The sequence below is a fragment of the Ambystoma mexicanum genome, chromosome 4p (genome assembly GCF_040938575.1).
Source record: "Ambystoma mexicanum isolate Mex_15411 chromosome 4p, UKY_AmexF1_1, whole genome shotgun sequence".
Lineage (NCBI taxonomy): Eukaryota > Metazoa > Chordata > Amphibia > Caudata > Ambystomatidae > Ambystoma > Ambystoma mexicanum.
In genome coordinates, this window is record NC_090927.1 from 472,408,472 (window position 1) to 472,434,939 (window position 26,468).

Sequence of the window (26,468 nt, forward strand, 5' to 3'; positions counted from 1 at the left end):
GCACCTCGAGGATGAGTCCTAAACAATATAAAATATAGTCCTTCACCCCTCTGTGGGCATGCAACCATGAGACAGCGCTTTGTTGCTTGGTTGCACTCACGTGTCCTAGAGATCATTGAGTCATTTCTGCACCAAGACTTCCGTGCGGGCTCACTCCTACCTCGCCCCGACCCCCCACCCGAGTGCGGGCGGGGTTCGGGAACAGGCAGATGTTTGTGAACTCGGCATCTGCGGGGACTCCTCTGTGTCGCTCGTAGAACAGGTCTGCGGTCGCCGGGCACTCGCCTCCAAGGAGGGTGGCTGGAATACTCTCAGTTGACCGCGGGAACTCCGGATCTCGCTGGGGCCTCCAAAAATGTATTAGGTGTCCACTAGGTGCTCGTAAACAATGAGTTACCAGTCATAATCCAAGAACGAGCTTACACCAGGCAAGAAGTAACACTGTTTATTACAGCTGGTTGAGTCAAATCAAACCGCGCAGAGTAACAGAACTAATTGATGAGAGCTGACATACTATCTCACAGCGAACTGTACTTTTATATAGCTAATACAAAGGGTATCGAGTTAGAAATCGTTGCATTTCAACTTTTCACATTTACACGGTTCTCATGAAACAGATTGGTTAGAATATGTCATGCCCCTATAGCTAGACATAAATTAGTTGGACATGATTGGAGAAAAACAGACCTGCTCTCTCCTGGTTTATTCCCTCTCAGTGTGACTCCACATTGCCTCCCGCTCCACCCAGCCAACTGTTTTCAATTAGTAATAACATAATTGTGCTGACCTCTGGATCTTTATTGATCTGCCATTGGTCAGCACCAGAAAAGAAAAACGAGACACCCTGAACTGGTGGGAAGGGAAACATTCACACAGCACCTGTCCGATGACAACCTTCGCAAACCTTATTGTGGACACACTGTGGGCTTGTTACCTTTCAGGGACACCAAAACATACCATCTAATTGGCTCTTCTCTGTGCCTCGCTCCATGCCACATCCTTGTTCCCATACCTACTGGCCAAGGGGCGATTTGAAAAAAACGCCTTTGGTGTCATGCGAGTGCCATCCTGGAACAGGTTGATTTCCCCAGCTGCCACGAGTAGCCGTGAGACTGGCTTGCCGACCTTGATTATATCGCCCCGGTGCCGTTCCCAGCGACTGCAGTCTGCTGGACACGAGCAGCTTGAATTCAGCTTTCCCCCATCCCGAGCCGTGTGTTCAAAACTGGGCGACAGAGAGGGCCCCGCTGCGGCATCCCTATGGATAGCGCTTACCTGCGCTTTTGCCCTCCTTGCATTTATGCAGCAGGCTCCCTTGTGCCCATATTTTATATACAGAGAGCCCTCTCCCCTTACTCCCCTCCATGCCTCGTCCTTAGGGCTGGTTACAGCTTCCATTGACCCCTTGTTCCTCCTCCCTTGGAGATGTCCCGGCCCACTCTATTCCCGCAACTGGAAGGTGCGCCCCTCTGCCAGGCACTGAATTAGCACCTTCATTGCACAGGTAAAGGTAGATGGGAATATTCTGGCAGTGTAGGTGTAATGCCATTACCACAAGAAACTTTGCACACACCTCCAAGGTTCCCGAAACTATTCCAAAAGGTTACACTTTGAACTGGTAATGGCGTGTTCAGATTTTGAATCTTGGAAACATTCGATGCGCTGGGGACATTCAAATAAGAAAATATGCATGTTTCATTTCGAAGGTGGTCATGAACATCCCCTTTTTTTATTTAAAAGAGGGATGACTTCTTGGAGTGTGGTCATCCTGAACTATGGGGTTTTAGGTATTTGATTGAAGGTCTGAGGTCTAAAACCAGCCTTTTTGTTTGTCTTTTTCTACATGCCAAGCAGTAAAGGGAATAAATGCCCTTATTTACCTGTTTTTGTGGGACTTGTTCAATGGCGCTGTTCTGAAGTAGAGTGTTTTTCCTTTCCTAGAAGTTCTTTATACTCGCGTGGAATGTTTCTCTTGCCTGGTGTAGGTTGTGTGGTCCTTGTAGTAACGCTTTGTGACAGTGTCTCGCACCCACTTATCAGATGTTCTCCCCTCGCATGCATGGGTGAATGACGTTATTCATCCTCCTACAGGAGGCAACGAGACCTGAATCCCCAAGTCATTCCTTCGCGAAGGCCAATGCTAATCTGGAGACTTGTCCTCTTCCTTTGAGCTTCCCTCTACAATGCTGTCTGGAGGAGAGGAGTATGTTTGTTACTGCAAGCCCAAATACCAGCTTGTGTTTATGAATATTGGACAGATGGTTGATTATATGTGGTTCCCCGAAAGAGCGATTAACCAGCAAGCGTCTTGTTTGGAAGGTTCGACCTGATATCTGAGCAAAGTCTTAATGGGGTTGTATTTTATTTTTTTAGCCCTTTCCAGATTTCCTCAGTAGCCCTTCCAAATAGTGAGGATTCCTTGATTGGTTTGTCAAATAATATAGCTTGCTTCTCTCTGCTTTAAACCCTGTCCCACTGAGCAAGGCGTGGTGTTTGAGGACTACTGCCCCTGCTAGCTGGCTTCCTGCCAGCTCTGCAGTGTAAGGGCATTTTTCATTATTGCATTTGTCAACAGTTTTCCCTCCTGAATGATCAATCTGAAAGGTACACAGGCACTCTGCAGGGATGGGTTTCTCCAGTTCCTTCATCTCGTCCGACTGTGATCTATTGTATCTAAACAGCAAGGAATTGCATTAGCAATTCTGACTATAGGCCGCTGGGGTTGCTGTCTCGCACCCAAAAGAGTAGATGTCCCTTCTCTCTGTCTGGTGGGTGTTCTGTGATCCACTTGGGGGCATTCAGCATCTTCCTGGTCTTAGTGACAACCAAAGATTTAGGGGGCAAGAAGGCCCCCGATGTCAATGGGATCTGAGGAGGATGGTTTGAATTTCTTCTCCACTCTGGAGTTAACTGCTTTGATAGAAATACATTTAATTTAAAACGGTGGATTCGTATTTTTGACTGAGATCAGTAAAGGGATGCAATGTGAAATCTGCTTTTTCTCCTTCAGAATATCCTCTACAAAATGCAAGTCCTCTTTGGGACCTTTGCGTATTTAGTATAGCAAATCATTCTGCCACTCTGCTAAGTAGATATGTATACTGGAAATTGTCTTCAGTGGTGAAGGAGGTGACTGGAGAGTCAACCTATCAAGGGAAACCATGATTTAGTAATCAGGATCTATACATTCCTGGTATTCCTGATGGGATTCAGTGTTCCAATTAGCCATCTATTCCTTCATGATCTGAAAATGGGTCAGAATACATTTCTACCTGGGCCTCTGATCTAGCTTTCTTTTTCAGTGGCTCCCTTTGCATAGAGTGTAAATTACTTTTCCCTGGTCTTTCATGGCGTTCCATCAATGTGACCATTTTGGACATGGTATCCCTGAAATTCTCATTTACCATTTCCGACATGATAGAACTATGCATCGGGGTGATATCTTGTGCATCAGCATCAACGCTGGTTTCGCTATCCTCTTCAGAGTCAGAAATGTATACTAAGGCCTCATGTTGTAGTGCCACAGAAAGTGTTTTCCTACTCTGCGAGTATATTTCCATCAACGAGATGGCCATTGAGGTTGTAGTAGCGAGTGTGGAATGCTTCAAACCTCCCTCTGTATGTTTGTTTCTGTGAAACCTGTGACCCTGGTTTGTCTGTACCGGTGTAGGCGATAGTTGTGCTCGATGCTGGAGAAGTTAGATTTTTGCATGTATGGGTCGAGTTCGACCCCTCAACTCTCAGGACCTGGCGAAAGGGATCACAGTACAGCATCTGAGGGTGGGTGCCATGGCCCCTGATGGGAGGGACTGGGGATGCACGGAAGTAACTAATTAACCGTGTAGCCCTGCGAGGGCGCCGACAGAGGTGGCATGACTCCATCTCCACTACGTGCCCAGTAAATCGGCATGGGATCCGTCATGTCCAAATCCTGCAGTATTTCGGGAGCCGGAAAAGCAGTCATGGCTCTTCTCAATTAACAGGCTTTATCCTGCTAGGAGTACTCCTTGCATTTTCTGTTTGGATTGACTTAGTATGACCTTGGTCCATGGATTTGGACTTCGCTTAGCTATTTCCTTATTCCTACCTTGTTTCCCCTTTCAGCTCGATCTCTGTGTGCAGATGCCAGCTTGCTCTTGATGTTTAGCCTTTAAAGGACTGGTTATTCTCCATGTTTCCCACTGCGTCATCCCAGGCAATTCTGCAGCCCCCTTCCCATCCCCATATAGTACTTGCAGGGGTTTTTAAGTTCCATTCTCCTCCTTTCCCCTTATACGGGGAAGCCTAGGATTGCCATGAAGCCATTCATTCACTACCCCCAGTTGCACCGCCCAGTAATATCTACCGAGGCAGGGAAGACCAATACCCCCCCTCCCAAACTGAGCGCTGACAGGTTTTGAGAGCAATGCAAGGCTGTCGTTCCCCCCACCCCCAGAGCAATGCCCAGAGAATTCTATTGGTGGATGTAAAGACCACCTTGGGGACGTGGAACGGGGCGTTCTGGAGGACATACAGGAACCTTGGGAGCGTCAGCATCGTAAAGGGATCAGGGTTGAAAGCCTGTGATCCAAATATTCGAGGGAGAAAAAAACCTAAGATTATTTTTCCGAAATAATCTTCTGTCTTTTCTCCCTAGAACATTTACAACTTGGCCCCTGCCCTCACACCCCCCCCCCCCCCAACACACCCACACCACAACCCTACTTACAACCCAACGCCTGTTCCCTTTCACTTCTGTGATCTGGAACCGGCGCCGCAGGCGCCTTTTTATTTTTTGGGATGGCTGCGGGGGACACCCCCAGCAACCCATGCTCACAATATAATGAGCAAGGGTGTGGGGGACACCCCTGCATCCCCAGTACGAAATGCATGATTTGCAAAACCCATGATATTCTGATAGTATGTGTATCACCGCTAGGCAGGAGGTGACAGGATTGCCCATGTAAAAGATAAGATCATCTGCATAGAGCGAAACCGCCCCTCCCCCCCACCCATGGCCATGTGGTCCGATATCACCGAGCCCTGACTGATGGCAAACTGCACCCTGCGCAGGTTCATCCACGTGGATCTAGAGGGCATAAATCCGCATTGATCTGGGTGTATTAGGGAGTCTCCCCATTAGTTTGTGATATCGGCCTGTAGGAGGCACAGATCTGGTGGTTTTCCGGGCTTGGGCAGCACCACGCTACATGCCTTCCTGAGTTCCGGGGCGGGGGGTATCCATTCTGTTTGCTTTGTATAAAAATGCAGTGCATGGGCCCTGCAACTGACTCTCCCAGTCGCTTCCAAGTTTCCACCGGGAAACCATTCGGTCCCGGGGTCTTGCCAGATTGAAGCTGGCAAAGTGCTGCCGCCACCTCCTCTCCTCTGATCTCAGAATAGAGATCCCAGCATCTGCTGCTCCGAGAGACGGGTGATCACTATCGTGTCAAGGATAATTGGCCCATCTACTATGGACCCCGCCAACGGGGGGCAGTATAGCACCTCATAAAAGGACGCAAATGCCCCAGCAATGTCCTCCGTCAACATCCCTCCCTTGTGTACTGTATAACCCGTACATATCCCTTAAACCTGTCCTGCCTTTCCAACCAGGCCAAAGTTTCCCCTGCCTTATCCCCAGACTCGTGAATATGGCTGCACACCGCCCAGTGGGCCGTTCTAGGCATTTTCCAGGGCCACATTCCTCAGGGCTTCCTGCAAAGCGAATAGAGCTTCCCGTCAAGCCCCGGACCCTGATTCCAGTAACTACTCCTCCCTCCTCACCACAAGTGACTCAGCCTCCTATTTTCCAGGAGAATTGCTGGCTTTGAGCCTCCCCAAGAAGCACCGCCTTGTAGCCCTCCCACAGCGTGACCGGGTTGTCAACTGAACCCTCGTTTAAGGTGAAGTAATCCATCGTCTTAAAGGATATCCCCTCCAATACTTCAGGCATGTCCATGAAGTATATGTTAAGGTGCAAAACGCTCCAGACTTTGTCCGCCCACTTTTGATCTCAGAGTAGAGGAGAATGATCCAAGATGCCCTGGCCAGAAATGTCGCGGACAGCAACCGGTGTAGCATGCCCTGAGGGACAAAGAAATAATTTATCCTGTGCAATGCATGCCCTCCATACGCCCACCAGCCCCAATGCATTCATAAAGGAATGTAGCTTGGTCGGAAGGGCAGGGTTTCTGTTTCTGTGTGTTCCTTCTATGCTCATGTCTATAACCTCATTGAAGTCCCCCCCCCCCAGCACCCACATGTCCACTTGGTCAATGATTATTGTCTCTTGGAGGTCATTCAGCAGCTCAAGCGTGAGGGGGTGAGGGTGCTTACACAGCCATGATGTCCAATCTGTTTTCCCACAGTTGCACAGTTACTACCACAAATCGCCCTCTTGGGTCCGCCCGAATCCCCCGCATGTTGAAATGTACCCTTTTATGTATTAGAGCTAATGTCCCTCTCGCCCCTTTCCAGAACCCGGCATGGTAGGCCAGTGCGTAGTTGGACCTTTTCAAAAACTCTGTGCCAACCAAGTGCTTTTCCGTCCGGAGGGCTATGTCTGGTGAGTGTCTGTTAAGGAACTTAAGTACCAGCCTTTGTTTAATGCTGGAGCCTAACCCATTGACATTCCTCGTCAGAGACACCACCCAGTCATGTGCCATTAGTCCCGAAAAGTTGCATCTTGAATGCCAGTACCCGACCCCTTCTTCCCCATCTTCCCGCCACCCGAAGTGTCCTGTGAACCCTGTGATCTATCTCCCATCTCACCCCTTCAGGGTGACTAAAGCAGGGTGATCTAGTAATTAAACCAAACACTAAAACCAGTGTGACCTTTTGGGCCCACACACACTGCTGGTGAACTAATGGCACCAACCCACCCAAACTGTCCAACTCCCCCCTCCCCACCCTCCCATAAATCCCCCCCAACCAGAAGCACCTGTCGCCCCATTCCTTTGTCAAATGGGCAAACCTTGTCAACTACGTACGGTTTGCGCATCCGTTAGTCCCTGCATGCCCCCGCTCTCTGCCCGCCACCCATGTTGAGATGCAATCCCTTACTAGGCACTGCACCGCTGGATCAGGTTTGTTTCAGCAAAGTGTTGCATGTTCAGCCGGGGCCCCCGCTACATATCCTGCCTGCTGCCGCATTGGACCGCTCTGCTTGTTTGAGTCAAACATAAGCGGGGATGCCACCCCCACCACCGCTGTGCCAAGTGTCTCTTTCAAAGGTCTAGGGCCTGAGCTCGGGAGGATCCGGGTTTCATGTAGCATGTGGACTTTCCCCTCACGATACACCTTTAGCAGCGCCGGGAAGAAGAGGGCGTACTTGACTCCAACAGACGCCAGCTTCCCCTTGACAGCGTCGAAGGATTGACGGGCCTTCTGTACTTCCCTGGTGTAGGGCGGGAAGAGTCTGATCTTGTTACTGTTGTAGGTTAATTGGGCCGAATGCCATTGTCATTTGCAGCACAGCGTCTCGGTCTCTAACTTAGAAGCTGGGCTATAATGGTGCGCGGCAGGGCCCCGGGAACAGGGCGACCATTAGGGATCCAGGTGCCCTTTCAATAGAAAAGAACTTGGACAGTTTTTTTGGGGCAAATCGATCCCCCGGCCATTTCCCCAGGAAAAGTTCAATGCTTGGGCCCTCCTCCTTTCGCAGTCATCCCGAGGATCCATAGGTTGTTGCGTCTGGATCTTTCCTCACTGACTTCCGCCCTCTGCTCCAGGTGCATGAGCTTCGGGGACACTGCAGTCTTTTTCCAGGAGCCACACCGCGTCCTCCGAATCCAAGATGCATTGCTCTGCCTCCCCGACCCATGTGGAAAGCTGCACAAAGACACCTCTGACGTGAGCCCATCTAATCTGACCTCCAGCGCAGTTCTGGATTCCACAATGGCCCCCATAATGTCTTTGAGGGAGAGCTGGGGTTCCTCCATGTCCCTTTCGGTGGCCTCATCTGGCAGGGTGTAGGTTGAGGTGCAGGGTGGGCCACTCACTGGGTATTGGTCCATTTTATGCTGTAGCCCCCGCCCCTTCCTGAGCTTGTCCTTGACCATAGTGTCTCACTTGATTGGGGTACACCAAGCATTTTCCTCCTCGGCCGCTGCCCCCCCACCACCACTTCCATCTCACTGTGGTCTCCACCCGCTGTAATTGTCACCGGTTCAGGGAGGGTTCTGCTGCTCCCAACGCCATCAGGTCTTGTTTGCCAATAGTGCAGCTTCTCGCTGGGTCGCCCTTGTTGCACTGCTGTTGAGTGCTCACTGCCCTGGTGGTTGTCCCTGGTCCACAACCTCGCTCACGGTCTCTTGTCCCACTCCACCATCACCCCCGGGCCAGTTAGAGTCAGTGTCTCCGGGCACTTATCCTTCATAGAGTGTTGGTTTTTCATATCAGTTGGGTGTGGGGGGGGGGGGGTTGGGGAGTATCTTGCTTGAGTAGACCAGGTGCAACTCCAGAGCACTTCCTATATCCAGTAATCAGTCAGACTGCCTGCGTGCCCGTTCGTGAAGAAGGGCTACTGTTTTCTCATTTGCTGGGGCACTGCGTCAATAGAGGGGAAGCAGCCCACTGCTGGACTTATTGCTGTGTGTCCACCGCCCAGGGAGCACTGCACCCCTCGCTCTGGTGCTCGTTCTCCTATTTCTTGCCCTGTTCTGTGCTCAGGTAATTCCTCTCTGTGCCACTGTGTCCCTGGGCACAGGCTGCTCACTGTCCTCTCCTCACGGAGGGGAGTATGTTGGGGCGAATAATGAGCTTGCCTCAAGTCGGGCCAGTCCCCCGGCACTGTCAGGTGCTTGACCCACGTTCAAGTTATTATGCTGCAACATTTGGTGATGTGGGCTTAGAAAATCCAAGATGGCCGAAAAGCCCACATTTGCGCCAGAATCCATGAAAACCGCGCAGATTTGCGCACACCAAAATGGTCGCCTAACCTGCCACCCACCAGTGCGAGCGTGATGGGCCAGAAGCGCCATGAGTGAAACGTGGTGCCAAAGGAAAAACAGCAGTGCCCGTTAGCTCAAAAAGCGCTTTGAAATCACATTTGTTTCTCTGAAATGCAAGCTAAAAATGCCTATTTTAAACATTGCAAGATATTCAAAAATCTCACTGAACACCAGCAGACATCTGGCAGAATGTAGTTTTGTGTGCATACAAAATCTGGAAAGATGAAGAGCCTAAAACAATGTTTATAACAAAACTGGCTGAGTTGTGGATGTCAGCAGCTTAAGTGAAATGGGATTTAAAACCACTAAAATCGAAATGTTCAAAATAAATGAGTGACCTACTTTTGAGTGTCACATAGCTTGCAACTGTTTAAATGTCATAGTTTTGAACTTAGAATCAGCGTTCAAGCTGCATGTGTAAAAATTGTAAGTTTGATTTGAATGAAGAAAACTGGAACAAAAGTGACATTTAGCTGAAGCCTGGCTTAAAGAGATTGAATTCTGCCTGACAACTACCCCCAACAGGAGTTGAAACTTGCCCAGCAACTGCATTCACAGGCCTGGCCTGCATTCTGCTGCCCCCACCAAAAGGAGATCACACCTCTCTGATTGAATTAGGGGTGGGGTACCTGGGGCTGCAGGAAACAGAACAATGAGCTTTCCTTGGCTCAGGCAAATGCTAATCAAGGGGTCGTAAATGGCTTCCTCTTGGAAGAAACTGGGAGGAGCAGTGCCTCTGTGAGCAAATTGAGCTTGGAGGAAGTGGACAAACCAGAAATTCCACCATGTGCTTTGGGAAACCACACCCCTCTGGGCCAGAGCATAATTTTAAAAAGATGGATAATTCATAGTACGAAATTGTCAAAATTATATAATATCATTTATTCCTGTGATTTTTCTGTGCACATTTTAAGAGGTATTAGGACTCTGTGGTATGTTCTGGGGGAGGAGGTAGTAGCGGAAAATAGGGTATTACTCCAAATGTCTGTATGTTAAAAATCTGACACTATCATCTGATGCCCATATTCCTTGCGCATGTTTGTGTAAATTCTGGAAAAGTTTAGAGGTTGTGTTCTGGATAAAAGGGCAGAATTCTGTCAGAAGTGGACACGACATCTCACAAAGACAGGGATCGGATGATTTGGGGCTACAGAAAATATGTTAACTGGACATTCCGTCCACTCCATCTGTTTTTAATATTTATAGCAGCGCACCAAACCCACTGGCACCATCAGGCGCTAGTTACAATAAGTGCAACGTGTGTGCCCTCCTGTTCACTACAATGTACATGTGATGCTTGAGAAGTAAAGTGTTAAGGTAGGTGCAAATGTCAGTGTAGATGCATAGTCCTACACAGCCACACCTCATGGGGCAGGGGACGGGGGGTGCTACAGTAGGCAAACCTATACATGTGATTCAGAGTTAAGCTAAATGTATAGTCCAGACACAGCCATGCCTGATGGGATAGGGGGCTACAGTAGGCGGACACAGCTATGCCTGATGGGACAGGGAGCTATAGTGGGAAAACAAGTACATGTGATTCAAAAGCCACGGTAGATGCATAGTCTACACAGCCACGCCTCATACAGTGACTGATTCCAGGACACAGTTGGAGTGCATAGCCAAAGTCAAGAAAGCGGTAGGGACTTAAATGGGTAGCAGCCTACAGATGGTACTTGTGGTGCATAAAGTTACACAAATATGCAGGGTTAATCTGGTAGGTACATAGTCTGGCCGGCCACGCCTCAAGGTGTGGGGGATACAACAGATATGCAAGGGTCAGTCAGGTAGGTAAGTTGCTAGCAGATTACGTTATGGGGCTAATGGCATTAGGCAATTCATGACTGGGTGCGAACTGAAGCTAAGCCGTATTGATGAGAGTGCCGGACGTACTGGGAACTGTCGGCAAAGCTTACCTTCCAGGGCAGAGATTGCAAGCTGCCAGAAGCCTCTTGGTTTGCCGTGGATGCATCATAACATTGGACAGCTCAGATACAATCAAATCTATGATACACATGTACAATGGGTCACAATGTATGACGAATACTTTTAGGAGAAATCGTTGACCAAGCTCAACTCCGGAACTCTATTCCGGACACTTTAAGAGCTTCACTGTCCTTCCATTCATTCAACACCATTGCCAAACATTTGGCTACACTCCAACGGCCGCTGACATACAATTCCAAGACCTGTTTTAATTGTATCTACATTATTGTAACCTTACTCTAACAACCTGGATGACCAATTTTGACATGTGTATATATTTATCACTGTTGCCCTCTTGCACATGTGTATATACTATTGTAATGTTTCCTTGTATAGTCCTGCTATATCGTATCTTTTGTGTTATGCTGTATCTGAAATGTACTTTACTGCAAAGGTAACCAAAAACTTCATACAAGCGCCCAATAGACGCTCTGTAAAGTTGAATTTAGAAGTGTTCCCAATTGCATCTATGAAAGTTGACTATTGAAATGTATCCTATAGACACTCTGGAAAGTTGCATTTAGAAGTGTGCCCAATAGTCTCTCTATTAAATTGAATTTAGAAGTGTTCCCAACACCCTCTCTGAAAATTGACTTAATAGTACGCCCAGAATCCACTACGTAGAAAATTGAATTTAGAATTGCGCCCAATAGCATCGCTGTGAAGGTTGCATTTAGAAGTGCAACCAATACCCTCTGTGAAAGTTGATTATAGAAGTGTATCCAATAGACGCTCTGTAAAGTTGAATTTAGAAGTGTTCCCAATAGTCGCTCTGTGAAGTTGAATTTAGAAGTGTTCCCAATAGTCACTCTGTGAAGTTGAATTTAGAAGTGTCCCCAATAGCATCTGTGAAAGTTGACTATAGAACTGTATCCTAAAGACACTCTGGAAAGTTTCATTTATAAGTGTGCCCAATAGCCTCTAGTAAACTGAATCTAGAAGTGTGCCCAATAGCCTCTCTGTGGAAAACTGTATTTAGAAGTGCGCCCAGTACCCTCTCTGGGAAAGTTGCAATTAGAAGTGTGCTCAGTGAAAGAGCATATAACCGATCATACCACACCACCATGCTTACTCTCTCCTTACATCACCACTCAACTAGAACACAGAGATACTATGACACCATTCGGTATAACTGTTCTCATACCAACATTCCGCCGCTTACTCCACATCATTCTATGTAATCACTGCTGGTTCCACACCCCCAGCCAGGCGTTTTCCTCAGGCCTAACGCAGCCACATCCGTTCAGGATAAATCCGGCCAGAACGAACACATTCTCCTGATCTCTCAACCACCACACCTACCGCTAAGAAACAGCTATTACACGAGTACCGCACGAGCTGCACACATACCCGGTGCTCACACGCACCTTTTGACTCTCCCTACTCTCTCTACTGATCTGAACTTCGGTTCCCAAGGGCGTTCAACCTACAAGCGCCTTCAGACCATACCAATGGTATATAAGGCGCTATATAAGTGCAAAATAACAATAACAATAACAATATAATATTAGAAAAGTTGTACATAGATCATTATGTATTTGGATCAAAAATAGATTTGTGTGCAAATTGACAAGGGGAGGATTCTCTGACCCATAAACCTACCTCATCACGATAACACTTCATTTTCTTCCCCAATCAGAGGACGGCAGATTCTCTAAACTATCAGGATCCTCAGAGGGTTGGGCATAGAAAGTCAGCCTTCCCACCCACTTTCAAAAGACATAAAAGGAGTCATTTAGACCCAGGTGGAGACATTCACTTTCCACTTCAAACTGATTTCTTGCGAAGCATTTTGCCGGACCAGACAATATCCAGAAGACTCCAGAAACAGAACTTAAAATCCAGACTTAAGAACTTGCAGCAGAGAGACCTAGTCCAAAAGCTGAATCCTTCTCAGCAGGACTCAGAATCCAGCCACCTAACCAAACTATTCAACAGCCGGGCGAGCTGTTTGATTCTGGCTAGAACCCTGTGCCAGAACTCAGAAAGCAGAGCTGTATCCAGACCGCTGTGCAGTGCCGAGACCAGAACCAGAGATCCAGAACCGCAGACCAGACCCAGACCACATCGCTGTGACCAGAACCAGTGCCAAAGACTGTCCCGTGGCGCGAGAACCGCAGCAATCCTGACCAGATCTTGACGGCCTATTTCAAATTTATAGTGCGAGTACCCAGCCAGAACTGTGCATAGTCATCTATTAGTTTAAAATAAGCTTATCCCATCCAATTCAATCTGCCTAGAACTGCATTTGAAATCACGTGTTCATTGTGTGATTTTAAAGCTGTGAAAGTGTCATTTGCCATTCAGAATCATTATTTCATTTCTGAAAATCTACCTCCACAAAATTGTCAGTATCTTTTGATCCGTATGTGCTAGGAACGAGATTTAACTTCCAATTTAAAGCTAAGAATCTAAGCTTTCCAACGAGCCTAACAGCCTCCTTGTAGTTTTTCCGTAATCGCGCTTGAAGCACTCGGAAAAAGTGCCGCAAATTGAAAACTAGCTCAAACTTCTTCACCTGTCAAAAATAGCTGTCTTTTGCTTTGCATTGCTGAAATTCGTTTTCAACCTGATAATCCCTCATGAATCATTGCTAGTGTTGACCTGAACTAATTCAAAGTAGCTGTCACCTACCCTGAATCTCCTATAGGGAATTAAAATCATTTTAAGCATATTTTCATTTCTTTGCAAATCACATTTAAAGTATTTTTGCCTGTGTTAAAATCATCCCTGTGCTCTAAGCTTGCTAGGGGGGAACTGAATTGGTATTGCATTTGATGGTATTCCTGAAAATGGTGTGCTCTCCTTCCATCTCTTTATACTGCATAGGGGGGAGTGAATTGCCACAAGGGGAAAAGTGATTATATTCTCTCTTGTTGAAACCATATCAGTTTATTTCTGTGTTGCATTCTTTCTCTCATTGTTTTTCCTTGAAACCATAAAAGCATTCTCAGCTACCTTATCCTTTCTATACCAACTCCTAAGTGATTACCAAGGTGTGCTAGTGTAATATTTTCCATTGTTGATCACTGTCATATTCATAAGTGTGCGATCAAATATTAATTTATTTATAAAAGTGTGATATATATACATATTGTTTAATTTTCAAATAAATCTTTTCATTTGCAAAACAAATCTACTTCTTGGCTCAGTGAGGTCAGGGGGATTCAAAGAGAGGGGCGTTATACAAGGGTTTATCATCCAGATCCATGAACTTGTCATAAGTATATATAAATAAGGGCTTCCCTTGGGCATCCCAGACTTGGCATTGACTTAGTTGGAGTGCTGAATTGAGGTCACTTAACAGCACCAAGGATCCTCCAGCCCGCTCAGAGTGGGCATCTCCGATCACACCCTCACCCTGTGCTCGAACCTTCTCTCCTGTTTTCTTGTCCCTCTGTGCTGCCAGTTGCCGGATGGACCGGGTGGGATGGTGCAGCTGGGCCGAGCAGCAGCCCTTATTCGAGCTAAGCGGGTGGCGGCCATCTTCACATCAGCCGCCCATGCTTTCCCCAACGGAGCTGCGGGGGCCCAAACCGGGTTACAGACACTGTTTCTTGTCAGAAATGCACTGTCAACTCACAGGGAATTCCGATGCACCCGGTGAGTTTCTTATCCAAGTTGCATCAATAAATCGGGAAAATTAGCAGGATTAGTGTTGGGCAGCCACAGGAGCTGAGCGGGATCATAGCTTCATCAGTCCGCTGGCCACGCCCCTATCTTACAAATCTCCTAAACGTATGTTTAAGGTTAATGGGTCCTACCCGTATCGCCAATATATTTTTTCTTGACTTTAGATGGGTAGATGTGGTAAAAGTAGGGCTTTATTCTCAATTGATAAAAAATTTGGTGAGCACAATTCAGTTTTAATGGGGTCTAAAAGAAATATTTGTACCAGATTCCTCTCGTGATAAAGGGCGACATGATTTGCTTACAAGAGACACTCATGCTAGATACCCTGGTTGTAGATGGCTTTTCTGTTTTATATGAGCCCACACAAAGAGGGCTAAGAGGAAGACCTTTTGGAGCTTTGTGTCAGGATTCCATCGCCGGTTCTTCCTAAGGGCGATGATCGGCTGACTCGCGTTGCTTCAGCACTTACTGCTTCCTTCACTCGGTTCCCCGCTTCGTCCATGCAGCTCCGCAGAGACTTGGGTAACAAGGCTCTGGCGTAGTGGCAGGACCACACAGTCCACCTCCCCAAGGTTACGCCACCAAAGCTTCTACCGCAGTGCCCTGCCGATCGTTCATGATGTCGCCACCAGTGGGAATCAGCCTTCTTGCAGCTTCGTGTTCCCAGGTTTGGACTGGCTTCACGCTGGCTGCTCTACTTACCAGTCCTTTCTCGTTCTTTATTTCCTGTGCCTGGATCCTCCTCAGCATAAAGTCAAAGTCCTTCTTTACTGTTGTTGAGATAACCTTTATACTTCCTTGGAGCCAAATATTCTCAGTACTATGGATAGGGCAACCTGTTCTTACTCTGCAGGTTTTTTTGGCTCTTCTTCGTCTGGGTCATATTAATTTGTGTATCAAAGATGGAAGAGACATTACCATAACAGACCGTATTGTTAACAGGGATTTCTGACAGGGACTTGATCCCAAGGGAAAAGGGGATAGGCAGTTACTTCACAAAACGTGAGCCCTTATCCCTATGAGGGGATTGTCTCCCTGTGAGGTCCCGCTTTCCACCACCCTTAGGCGAACTATTGGGTGGCAGCCTCACCTCCCTAGCCTCACAGCGAAGGGCTCTCCCCTGGGGAGAAGTGACAAGACCCTTTGTTTGAAGGACTCCTAGTGAGATGCTGCGAGAGGAGGGTAAAACCAAGTGGGCAATATGCTAGGATAGATTAGAATACAGAAGATCACTAGAGTGGGGATCCTTTGCGAGAACTCCAAGGTGGCTTATCTGAATGCCAACCTAGAGCCCCAAGGAGTTCATAATGTAACCAACAGATGGGTATTCCGAGAAAATATAAACCAATGTTTAAAGCTTCCTTTTTACAAGCATGCTAAGAGTCCAAAAGGATTGCATCTACTAGCAAGGAGAATTGAAACATGTGTGAAACGTTCCATTGTGGGAACTTAAGTTAGAAATTCCAAAAGTGCACTACGTGTGAGTAATAGAAACAATTAAAAGACTGTGAGAAAAGATTATTGAAACCAATAACATGACACCACAGCATGGTTACTGGATTCTACTGATTGGGGTTTTGTGTAGTGGTATGAAATAACATAAGCAATAATGATTGATGCTGTGAGTATGCTGGTATATGTATAATGAGGTGTACAATACACAAATATACCAAAAAAAGAAAAACACTGTTCTAAATAAAGTACACGTACATAAACCAACCATTTCGCTTATGAAAGTAAAATATATATATATATTATATATTCTCAAAAGAAAAAGAGGAAAAGAAAGGGCGCACTCTCCACGAGCAAGGTAGCAACATAAAATATAAAAAAGATGCGGAGCTCACAAAAGGGAAAGATTGATGATTTTGATAAATTGACAAAAGTAACACAAAAATAACACGGCCGGGGTGGCAGCAGCAACAACAGAGGCAGGACGCCCGTGGGCACGACCTGCAAACAACACGTTTCACGCTCAACTGAGCGCTTGGTCACAAAGGAAAGAAGGACCAGAGCACAATATCAACTGAAAAATGTAGCCCTTTGGCTGTGTCAGTGGAACTGAAATGGTGCGTTCGTACGGAGTGTGGAATATGTGGCAGCCATATTGGAATGAATAGGCAACTAGTGCCAGCAATGGGAACCAAATTGGGTCCCATGGAAAAGGAAAAGGTCAATATAGTGCATAGTGCACAAAATGAAAACAATTGCAAATGAATAATTGAAGGGCAAGGGAGTATGGACTGGAACACATAGTATACAGCATACGCATCTACAGTTCCACTTAAAAACCCAGTTCAATTTATATGTCTGAATAGACTAGTCATCATGTACATAAAATTCGTTGGATAGAGCTTCCACACAAAATTAAGTAAATAGGAATGCATGAGCGGCTGTAGATTGAAAGTTTAAGACCGCCATTGCACAACCTCATATTAGGATAAAAATAATGAAGCAGCTAGTACATATAAATAATAACTACGCATCCAAGCAGCATGCAGTTCTACCACATGTAATTGATAGAATAAAGTGCAAGTGCATGCAAAAAAAGCAGCATATACATGTGCAAATATACAAAACCAGAGTATCAGCATCTACATGTGCAAAATTGCAAAATACATCTCTAGCCATTGGAGGACAAAGTGCGAACGTAAACAAGAATAGCAGCATCTATATGTGCAAATATGCAAGGCAAGGATGGCAGCATATGCATGTGCAATAAGGCAAAATACAAGTCTGTCCAGAGAGCACATCCAGAGTGCTGACAAAATGGCAGCAATTAGATGAATACATCGGCAAATATAATACGTTTACCAAAAAATACAGTTGTAATGGCAAAATAGCCAATAGATTCCCAGGACATATAGCTAAACGAAGAGCACAGCAACTCATCACAATGTACAAAAATCAGAATACATAAATGAATAAAGAAATGAATAAAAGAAAGGAGAAAGGAAGCCTAAGGATGACGATAGGACAGAACTGGATAACAACAGCAAAGATGACAGAAGTTAGCAGAACAAAGGACTACAAAGATATAATCAAAATAAATAACACAGAGCTCATTTCCTGCAGAATTGTGACTACGGCAACCCAAGAATTAGACCAAATAAGTCTAAAGATAAATACAAGGACCATAAATAAAATAAAATTGAATTGTAATGCAATCAAGCCAAAGATAAAAAAAACAAAAAAGGAGATATGCCAAATGGAGGCACCTACGCAACAAAGAAAATCAAAAAGCATCAGAAAGAGAAGAAAAGAATATATATGTATATGTATACAAATCCAGCTTAGGTGCCCAAGAACGTGTATAGCTCCTCATCAAGGTTATGACCATTGGGAAACTTAGTATCGAAGTCCAGAATAAATCTTGTTTCCAGTCGTCTCGACTTTAAGACACAGTCTCCTCCCCTAGGATGAATTGGAATGTGTGCCACCGCAAAAAACTTAAGCAAATTCAAATCGTTATCATGTTCCTGTCTGAAGTGCTTGGCCATGGGGTACGCGGGGTCAGAATTTTTGATCGCCCTAAGATGCTGCAAGATCCTCAATTAGAGCTTGCTAACAGACCAAAGCCCGGTGCGTGCGCTAGACACAAATCTACTTAGAACTGCAGGGGATCCAGCTGCATATTCTGGTCATAAAATGGGCAGGTCTGTTTGTACCCAGCATGTACAGAACATAAGCAAAAGGTGAATGACCAGTGCATATACACGCTCTCCCTTAAAGTTTCAACGCTAAGTTGATTATTTCAAAGTTAGAACAGAGCCGTTGAGTTAAGAAAAAAATGTTTAGTTTCAATAGCCAAAATCCATCTTGAATATATGGTCCAATATACTGGCGAAAACATCCATTGCAGGTTGGAAGTGTTTATTATATGAAAAGCTCAGCCGACACGTGTTTCGACAATGATGTAATTTTCAAGGCATGGAATGGTAATTATGTACAGTGAGTCGAAAATTTGATAATGACAAAATAATTATGCATACGACCAGCAGTATGCACGGATAAATTATTTTGTCATTATCAAATTTTCGATTCACTGTACATAATTACCATTCCATGCCTTGAAAATTACATCATTGTCGAAACACGTGTCGGCTGAGCTTTTCATATAATAAACACTTCCAACCTGCAATGGATGTTTTCGCCAGTATATTGGACCATATATTCAAGATGGATTTTGGCTATTGAAACTAAACATTTGTTTCTTAACTCAACGGCTCTGTTCTAACTTTGAAATAATCAACTTAGCTTTGAAACTTTAAGGGAGAGCGTGTATATACACTGGTCATTCACCTTTTGCTTATCTCCCGACATACCACTTCATGCAGGGACACAAGAGTAGGTAAACAAATGCGGTGTCACAATTCATCGATTACTTGAAGGTCTGGTTACATTTGGTAACCGGATGTATAACAGATTTGCAGATAATGGCATGAGCACAGGCTTTACATTTAGAACATTTGGTAAAACCAATGGGAGAGACCGCCAGCCAGTTGGTCCGAGAGGGACTTTTGTCAATGGGCGACAAGAAGCTGGAAACTAGCTTGTCTCTCAACGAGGGTACTCTTTTGTAAGTGATAGTGGGACGTTTGGAAAACAAAGGGCATAAATCTTTGTCCAAAGTTAAAACACGCCAATGTCGTTCAATGATCCTACGAACATAGTTGGAGGCATTATCAAAAGAAACAATAAGTCAGGGTTCATTATCAATGATGATCTTATCGGACTTGATGTCATACAACAGTTTATCCCTACACAATCCACAGGCCTTCATATAGGCCATTTCTATAGTTCTGCTTTCATAACCTTGCTTCAGAAAGTCAATGGCTGCCTGGGCGCAATGATAATCGAAACATGCCAAGTCAGTACAATTCCTACGGTAACGAATAAATTCGCCATAGGGAATACTTCTTTTGCGTGACACAGGATGGCAGCTGGTGGCATGCAAGGGTAAACCAGTATTGGAGGTTTTTTTATGCAATGCTATGTGAAAGCTAGAATTTTCAAGAGTCACAACTACATCGAGATAGATAATTTCAGTAGTGCTGTGGCATTCTGTAAAACGAAAATTAGCAGTGTTGGTATTAATGCTTTTCACAAACAACTGCCAGTCCATTTCTGTCCCTTTCCAAATTATAAAAACATCGATGTATCGCTACCAGGCGACGATTTGGGTAGGAAAACTGGATGCGAGCAAGTCACATAAAAAAGTAGCCTCCCACCATCCCATCATCAAATTGGCGTACGACGGGGCAAAGGTACTGCCTATGGCAGTACCCCTTACTTATCGATAAAAGGCACCCTCAAATAAAAAAACATTGTTCGTCAGGCAGAAAAACAACATCTCCAAGATCATCGAGCTATGGTCATAGTGATTGAGTGAACGAGTATCCAAAAAGTATTTGCAAGCTCCCATTCCCACCTGGTGATCAGTAGAGGGGTAAAGGGAAACAACATCAAGAGTAGCCAAAAGAAGCCCATCCTCCCATGGTGTATTGGTAATGTGTTGCAGAAAGTCCTTAGTGTCCTGCAAATAAGAGGGCTAAACCGAAACAAAAGGAAACAGGGCCTCATCAATAAACTGTGCCAAGTGCTCAAGAAGCGAACCACATAACGTAACAATAGGTCTCCCAGGTGGATGGGTAACAGATTTGTGTGTCTTGGGTAAAAAATAAATGGTGGGTACAGTATGGCAGGATGGGACAAGAAATTTGACTAAATCATCCACGATGAGTCCAATGTCGGCCCACTTAGTGGAAAGACTGATGAGTTCAGATTGTATATCTCCAAAAGGGTTTTTGGATAATAAGCCATAACACAGTCGGTCCCTTAATTGACGATTGGTCTCGGTGACATAATGGACTATCTTGAATCACGATATTAGACCCCTTATCTGCCTGCTTGATTACAATGTTCGATACATTTTGTAATTCACGAACGGCCAGAAGTTGTGAGGCAGTGAGGTTCTGTTTAGTACTGACAGTTCTTTTCCGTAGTTTTCTTAGGTCGTTGTCACATAGATCGTAGAAAGCTTCAATACATCCACCCACTGTAAACTGCGGATTGAATTTAGATTAATCTTTAAGCCTTTTATGTACATCCCAGTTGGGGTTAATGTCGAAATCAGTAAAGTCGACATTCGCAGAGTCAAACTGGGTATCTTCAAGACAGGCTAGATCCATGAGTGATGGAATGTCTGAAATGAGGTTGTCAGTGCGACCAGTACGAGGTATGGAAGGCTTGGTTACGGTAGGATTTATACAGAAACATTTCTTGAGTTTGATCCTACGAAGACATTTGTCTAAATCTAAGCGTGCTTGAACACAGTCGAAAGTCTTGGTAGGACAAAAATTGAGACCCAGGGAAAGGACCGAAATCTGAGGCTTAGTAAGAACGTGAGAGGACAGATTAATGATTTGACAGAGCTTCATGGTATCGTTTATTTTTGGCTCCAGAGTGCATTGATCTGCTCTCTTGATTCGCCCCTGAGCCGTTTCCCACGCCGGCCCCAGCGAGTTGTATTCCTGTTTGCGATTTCTGTCCTCTTCCTTTAACTCTTCCCTTGCCTCGACCTCTGCCATGTTTTTGATTCTTCCCATCTTGGCATAATAGCCGCATTTCGTCTAAAAAATTCAGCTTTGCTACAGGCTCCTCATTCTCAGAAGCTGAAACATATGCTTCAGACGAAATAGTGCCAAGATTACCAGGTCCAGTGGATACAGGCTGGATAGCAAGATTTTTCCACAATGAATCAAATCGTCTTGCGAAGGTAAAAATCCTTCCCGTCTCGTAATCCAATTTGACCCTAATAAACTTACGATGTTTTCGCTGTTTGATTTCTTCTTCATATGCAAGCAACGCCTCATTGATTTTGATGCGTAATTTTTTGCCTTCCTCAGTACTAGAAACCTTACTGAGTTCAGTTTTTCTTTTCCAGTTCTTCAAGTGCCATAGCTCGATCTGATTTAGCATATTTAACCAGAATGGTAAGGAAATGAGCAGAACAACCTTTACTGGCTTCACCCCACTCTTGAAGCATAAGAGGATCTTGGTCCTCAAAGTATGGCATTGTCATAATACGCAGTCCTCGTGGTACACGTCCAATGTCCACATAATTCTGCAAAGAATGCTCCTCCCACCATTTTGAGATTTCTTTCTTTCGCAGCTTTTCAATGTTTTTAAGCAAGGTTATCTCCATACTAAAATTCAAATTAGTCTTTTTTGCCCCAATAGTGGGCAAAGAGATGGGCATCTCCTGCTGTTCACTGAACAGATCCTTGGTCTGACTGACCCGGGCTGCTTGCCAGGCGTCCTGCATATATATGAAGTGTGTGCGGCACAATAAAAATATACAAAGTGTTCATTCTAAGAACAATGTACCACATAAAGAAGAGTGCTATGATGTTCTTCTGTAACAGACCTTTAAAACTATACAATAGCAAATACATATATTTACCTTTCGTGCCATCTTACCTCACACATCTGCAGCTGAAAGAATCTCCTTTCCTTCTCCATTTCTTCTGCAATTTCTGCCCCACTTATTTCAGTACGGATCATTCCATGCAGCTTTGCATGCTCCTTTTTCTCTTTTTCTATTTTTGTACTTAACAAAAAACAAGACACACCACCAAATGAGTCATGATCCCAGTAGTATCTATAGATTTTCCACATCAAGCTTCTTCATGCAGTGTAAATAAAACCAAACATGTTGCCATTCATATAGAATCCCCATTAACGGGGGAACGATAAAAATGTGGCACCCAAAATAAAAAACAAATCTGGGGAGGTCATTGAAACAAAGCAGTGAACTAAACCATTGCATTCGTTTGACATACTGGTATCCTGGTTGTGTATTCAGACCCATGTTACTATTCAAAATTAATGAAATTGTAAGCGTAGCTTTTCTGAACAGATTGAAGAATATGGAGAACTTGGAAATAGAGATCCGTAGATCAATTTAAGTAGTAGTGCCTATAAATTGCAAACAGAGGTACCATACTGGAAAGCACTTTGCTTGCTACATTTTAACAATTTGGGAAACGCCTTCTATGGAACTTCTACACTGTTCCCACTATGCAAACTTTAGAAGAGGACAATACTGTTAATATTCATAAGTGAAAAGTAGATATTACTATATGAAACTTTTATTAACAGTAAAAATTATTTTCAGAAATAGTTCTTAAAACGTCCAGACAGCCACGGAAAATCTGAAACCACTCAAATATCAAGTACAAAAAGGATTTATTCAGAATTGGTATACAGATTGGGGTCAAAAACTATAAGTGGGGAGGACAAAGGCAACTAAAAGGTTTCTCAAGGCTCGTAAGCTGTCACTCCTTCTAGGGTCAAATCGCAATTCAGTCTCTCCGCTGTCTGGGTTTCAGCAGAGCTGTTCTCTCCTTTGGTCTTCCCAGTGCAGGTTTAAAGGGGCTTTCGGTCCGTATTTAGGGCAAGTCCTTGAAAGGAACGCCACAGTTTCTTGTGGAAAAGGGCTGGCTCAGGCAGGTTTGACAGCCTCCTGAGGATCCAGCCTCTCTATAGGTGTTGCCAAGCTTTCCCTGTTTCTGGCCACCCCAGTCCCGATGAGCTCTCTATGATACTCTTATTCCATGCTACTTCGCCATAGGAGCATTTCTCCTCCCACCTCAAGTGCCTTCCTAGTGTCACAGTAGGACCCTCTTGTACCTCACAACATTGTCTGGATAACTGGCTTTTTAGTAAAGCCGTCTTCTACTGTCCTGCTCACTGTGTCTGCCCTCTCTCACTGCCCTCCCTAATACGATTTGCTCTTTCCAGCTCGTTGAACAGCCGCCTCCCATTCCATTTCAAGCTCTTGCCAGCTCCTGATCTTCATCTCCCGTTCTGCCTTCCAATATGGAACATCTCTTGCCTATTCTTCCTCTAGCTCTTCATCAAACTACTTCCATGAAAACCCAGGTCAGGGTTCAAATTCCCAAACAACTTCCCCTTCGTCATTCTCCTCTACTAATTCTGCAATGTCCTCTTCACCACCTTTGTAACACTCTCCTCCTCAACTACCTGGGTATCTCCTGCAACTACCCCGTAGATATCTGCTCCCATCCCTCTCATTTCCCTCACTAATTCTTCATTGCTCTCCAAGCACTTTTTTCCTCAGCTACCGTTAGTCTCCAATACCACTCCTCTTATTAGTTTCTGTGTCTACTGTCCTCCGAGCCTCAAACCCTACTTGCCTTTACATGTCCCAGCTCCTTGTGACTCTTCTCCATCACCTTGATCTCTCCAACCTCTTCCAACAAATTGCCCACCTCCTCCAGAAATGAATCACCAGTCTCCCCCTTTATATCTTTACCTCCAACCTCCTGACGCCTCCACCTTGGCTTCTATTGACACCTTCCCTTGATCTTTCACCACCTACTCTCCAACCTCCCCAACACACTAGCTCTTCTCCCCCCTCATCCAAAGTGAGTTCATCGTCCGGCTCTTTACTCGAACCAATCTCTACCAGAGCAGTCTCTCCCGCTGGCCTGACAGCTCCTCCTATTCAAGACTTGTTCTCCAAACACCTTCCAGCTCCTTGCACGCTCATTCCTCCAGCTCTCTCCAAACTCTTCTTTCCAGTTTCTGCTCTGCCCACCATCCCCCTAACTCCCACAATGAGTGAAGCATTGGATTCTTACAGGTCATTCGTCCCACCTTCCAGCCCATCTATCGGGAAAGGAATTCAGTTACGCAATCTTGGTACGGGATGCTTGGCAGTTATATAGTTTGAAAGGCTTGGGCAGGTCTCCAGTGCCTGCTTGACCGCAGATTCATGAACTACACTCACCATCTTTGACTTCCCAACTCCTACTTTCTGTTTAGTTTGCCAATTTAGGCATTGAATAGTAGGTCCCAACCCGGATGGTGGCTTCCAGTTCTGAGTGAAGCTTCAGTTTCGTTGACTGTTGCCTGCATTCCTTGGCCTAGCACTTGTCCCCATCTTTGCAAATTTAAGAATGATTTCTCACCTGCGCAACGGGAGCTGAAAGTGCTTGCACTCATTTCCAGCTCCACAGGACCACTGCTCCATAACTTCTTGAAAGGGGCCCACCTACTTGTCCCATTGGTTCTACTGGGGCAAAGGGGAAGGTTGGAACTATAAACATGGTTGATGAAGAGGGACACTATCTCCACAGTAGGACTTAAAGATGCAGGGTCAATGCAGGATGCCCCATTGGCACTCAGGTGGTTGTCTAGGTTGGCTACCTCGGAGGGGAGTATAGTCAGAGAGGGTAGTAGTAGTATCTCCTTCCTTCTATACAAAAGTGATTATTGATCTTGTAGTGCCCATGTGACTGGCTTTTGCTATGGAAGTAGGCTGTTATACCTATGCAGTAAGTGTGTTAGTTTGTGTGAATAGTGAGCATATAGAACAGTAAAGGGATGAATAGAAGTTTAGATGGTCAAATGAGAAAATAAGTCTGTCTAGATATGTAGGTAGCACAGTAAAGCAATCTGGATATGTAGGTACCACAATGAAGCAATGCAAGTATGAAGGTAACCCAGCAGGTCTGTCTATAGATACTATGACGCAAAGTATTGCAGTAATGAGGCACTATATGTGCACTAGTCTAGTAGTACAATAAGGGAATATAGATATGCAGGTATACACAAAGTATTCCTAATAGGTAGGTAATAAAATTACTGTCTTGCTATTTTTGGAACCAAAATAAGCCCATGTAGCTATGCATTTTAAGTAATCTGTAACATGTCTAACACAAGTAGTTTATACACGATAAGCAGGAAACACAAAGGGCTTATCAAGATATGTAGTTGACAATGGTCTACCTAATTTGGCAAGTAACACAATGGTCATCTACATGTGGAGGAAACGCAAAAGGGCTGGTATAGATATGCAGGTGACACCGATTAGATTCAACTTACTTGGATATATAATTGTTATGCGGTCGGCAGGCGTTGCAGGGACAGTATTTGGGCGGCAGGCAAACACAAGGCTCCCTTACCCTCTTTCCCCGTTTGGTGTTCCGGGTCACAAAGCCCAAAGGAACACCAACCTGGGATCGCAGGGCGGCAGAGGGAGAAAAGGTAAGGGGCAAAGCGGATGAAAATCTAAAGAGTACTCCGGATGCACAGAAAGCAATAGGCACAAAGCCAAAAGAGGTCATCTTTTAGGTGCACTGACATGCACATTTTCTTTTATATTTCAATTATTTGTATTGCACTTATTCCTCGGGAAGAAAGCCCAAACAGACTGGATCTGGGTGCAGATGGTCTAATTGAGAAGACTAGCATGAGCCCAATAATTAGAAGGTTAAAGATAAAAGGTGCGTTTAAACGTCTTCCAGAACACGGAGAAGGAGTCAAGTTTCCAATGCTCAGGCGGTAAAGCATTCCAAGCACGAGGACCAAATGCAGATAAACACCTGGTGCAACAATGAACAAAGCAAGATGTGCGTACCAACAGCACATTTTGAGTGGGCAATCGTAGAGGTTGTGCTGGAAAATAAGGGCGGATTTTGGAAACAAGATAGTTTGGGGCCATGGAGACAGACGAAACAGAGGATCTTGAAAATGATCTTCTGTCGTACTTGTAACCAGTGAAGTCATCTTCTGTAACGGGACACAGAGGAAGACTTAAAGAGATTACAAAGAAGTCTGATGGCTGCATTTTGGGCAACTTCAAGATGGTAGATTTGAGTTGCCGGAATGCCAGCTAGGATGGCATTGCAATAATCAAGTTCAGAATTTATCAGTGCACCAACGACCGCTGAGAGATCTTCAGCAATGAGTGGGCGAAGAGGTAGCAAGAGTCAGTATATTGATTTTACAATCTCACTAACCTGCATATTACAATTCAGATTGGATGTCCAAACGCAGCCAAGGTTTTTTTTACTTTAGGTGACCAGGCGATAGGCAGACCGAAAAGGG

General features: G+C 45.1%; 1 protein-coding gene across 3 annotated transcripts in view; it reads right to left on the bottom strand.

Annotated features, from left to right (window-relative positions):
- ASAP2 (ArfGAP with SH3 domain, ankyrin repeat and PH domain 2) overlaps nucleotides 1-26,468 on the bottom strand; it is a 2,176,645-nt gene that overhangs the window by 1,620,155 nt on the left and 530,022 nt on the right. For all 3 annotated transcript variants that reach the window (XM_069606005.1, XM_069606004.1, XM_069606003.1), the window contains exon 6: nucleotides 22,032-22,161. In XM_069606005.1, the coding sequence (XP_069462106.1) occupies nucleotides 22,032-22,161 (130 nt within the window). The remainder of the gene's footprint in view (nucleotides 1-22,031; nucleotides 22,162-26,468) is intronic.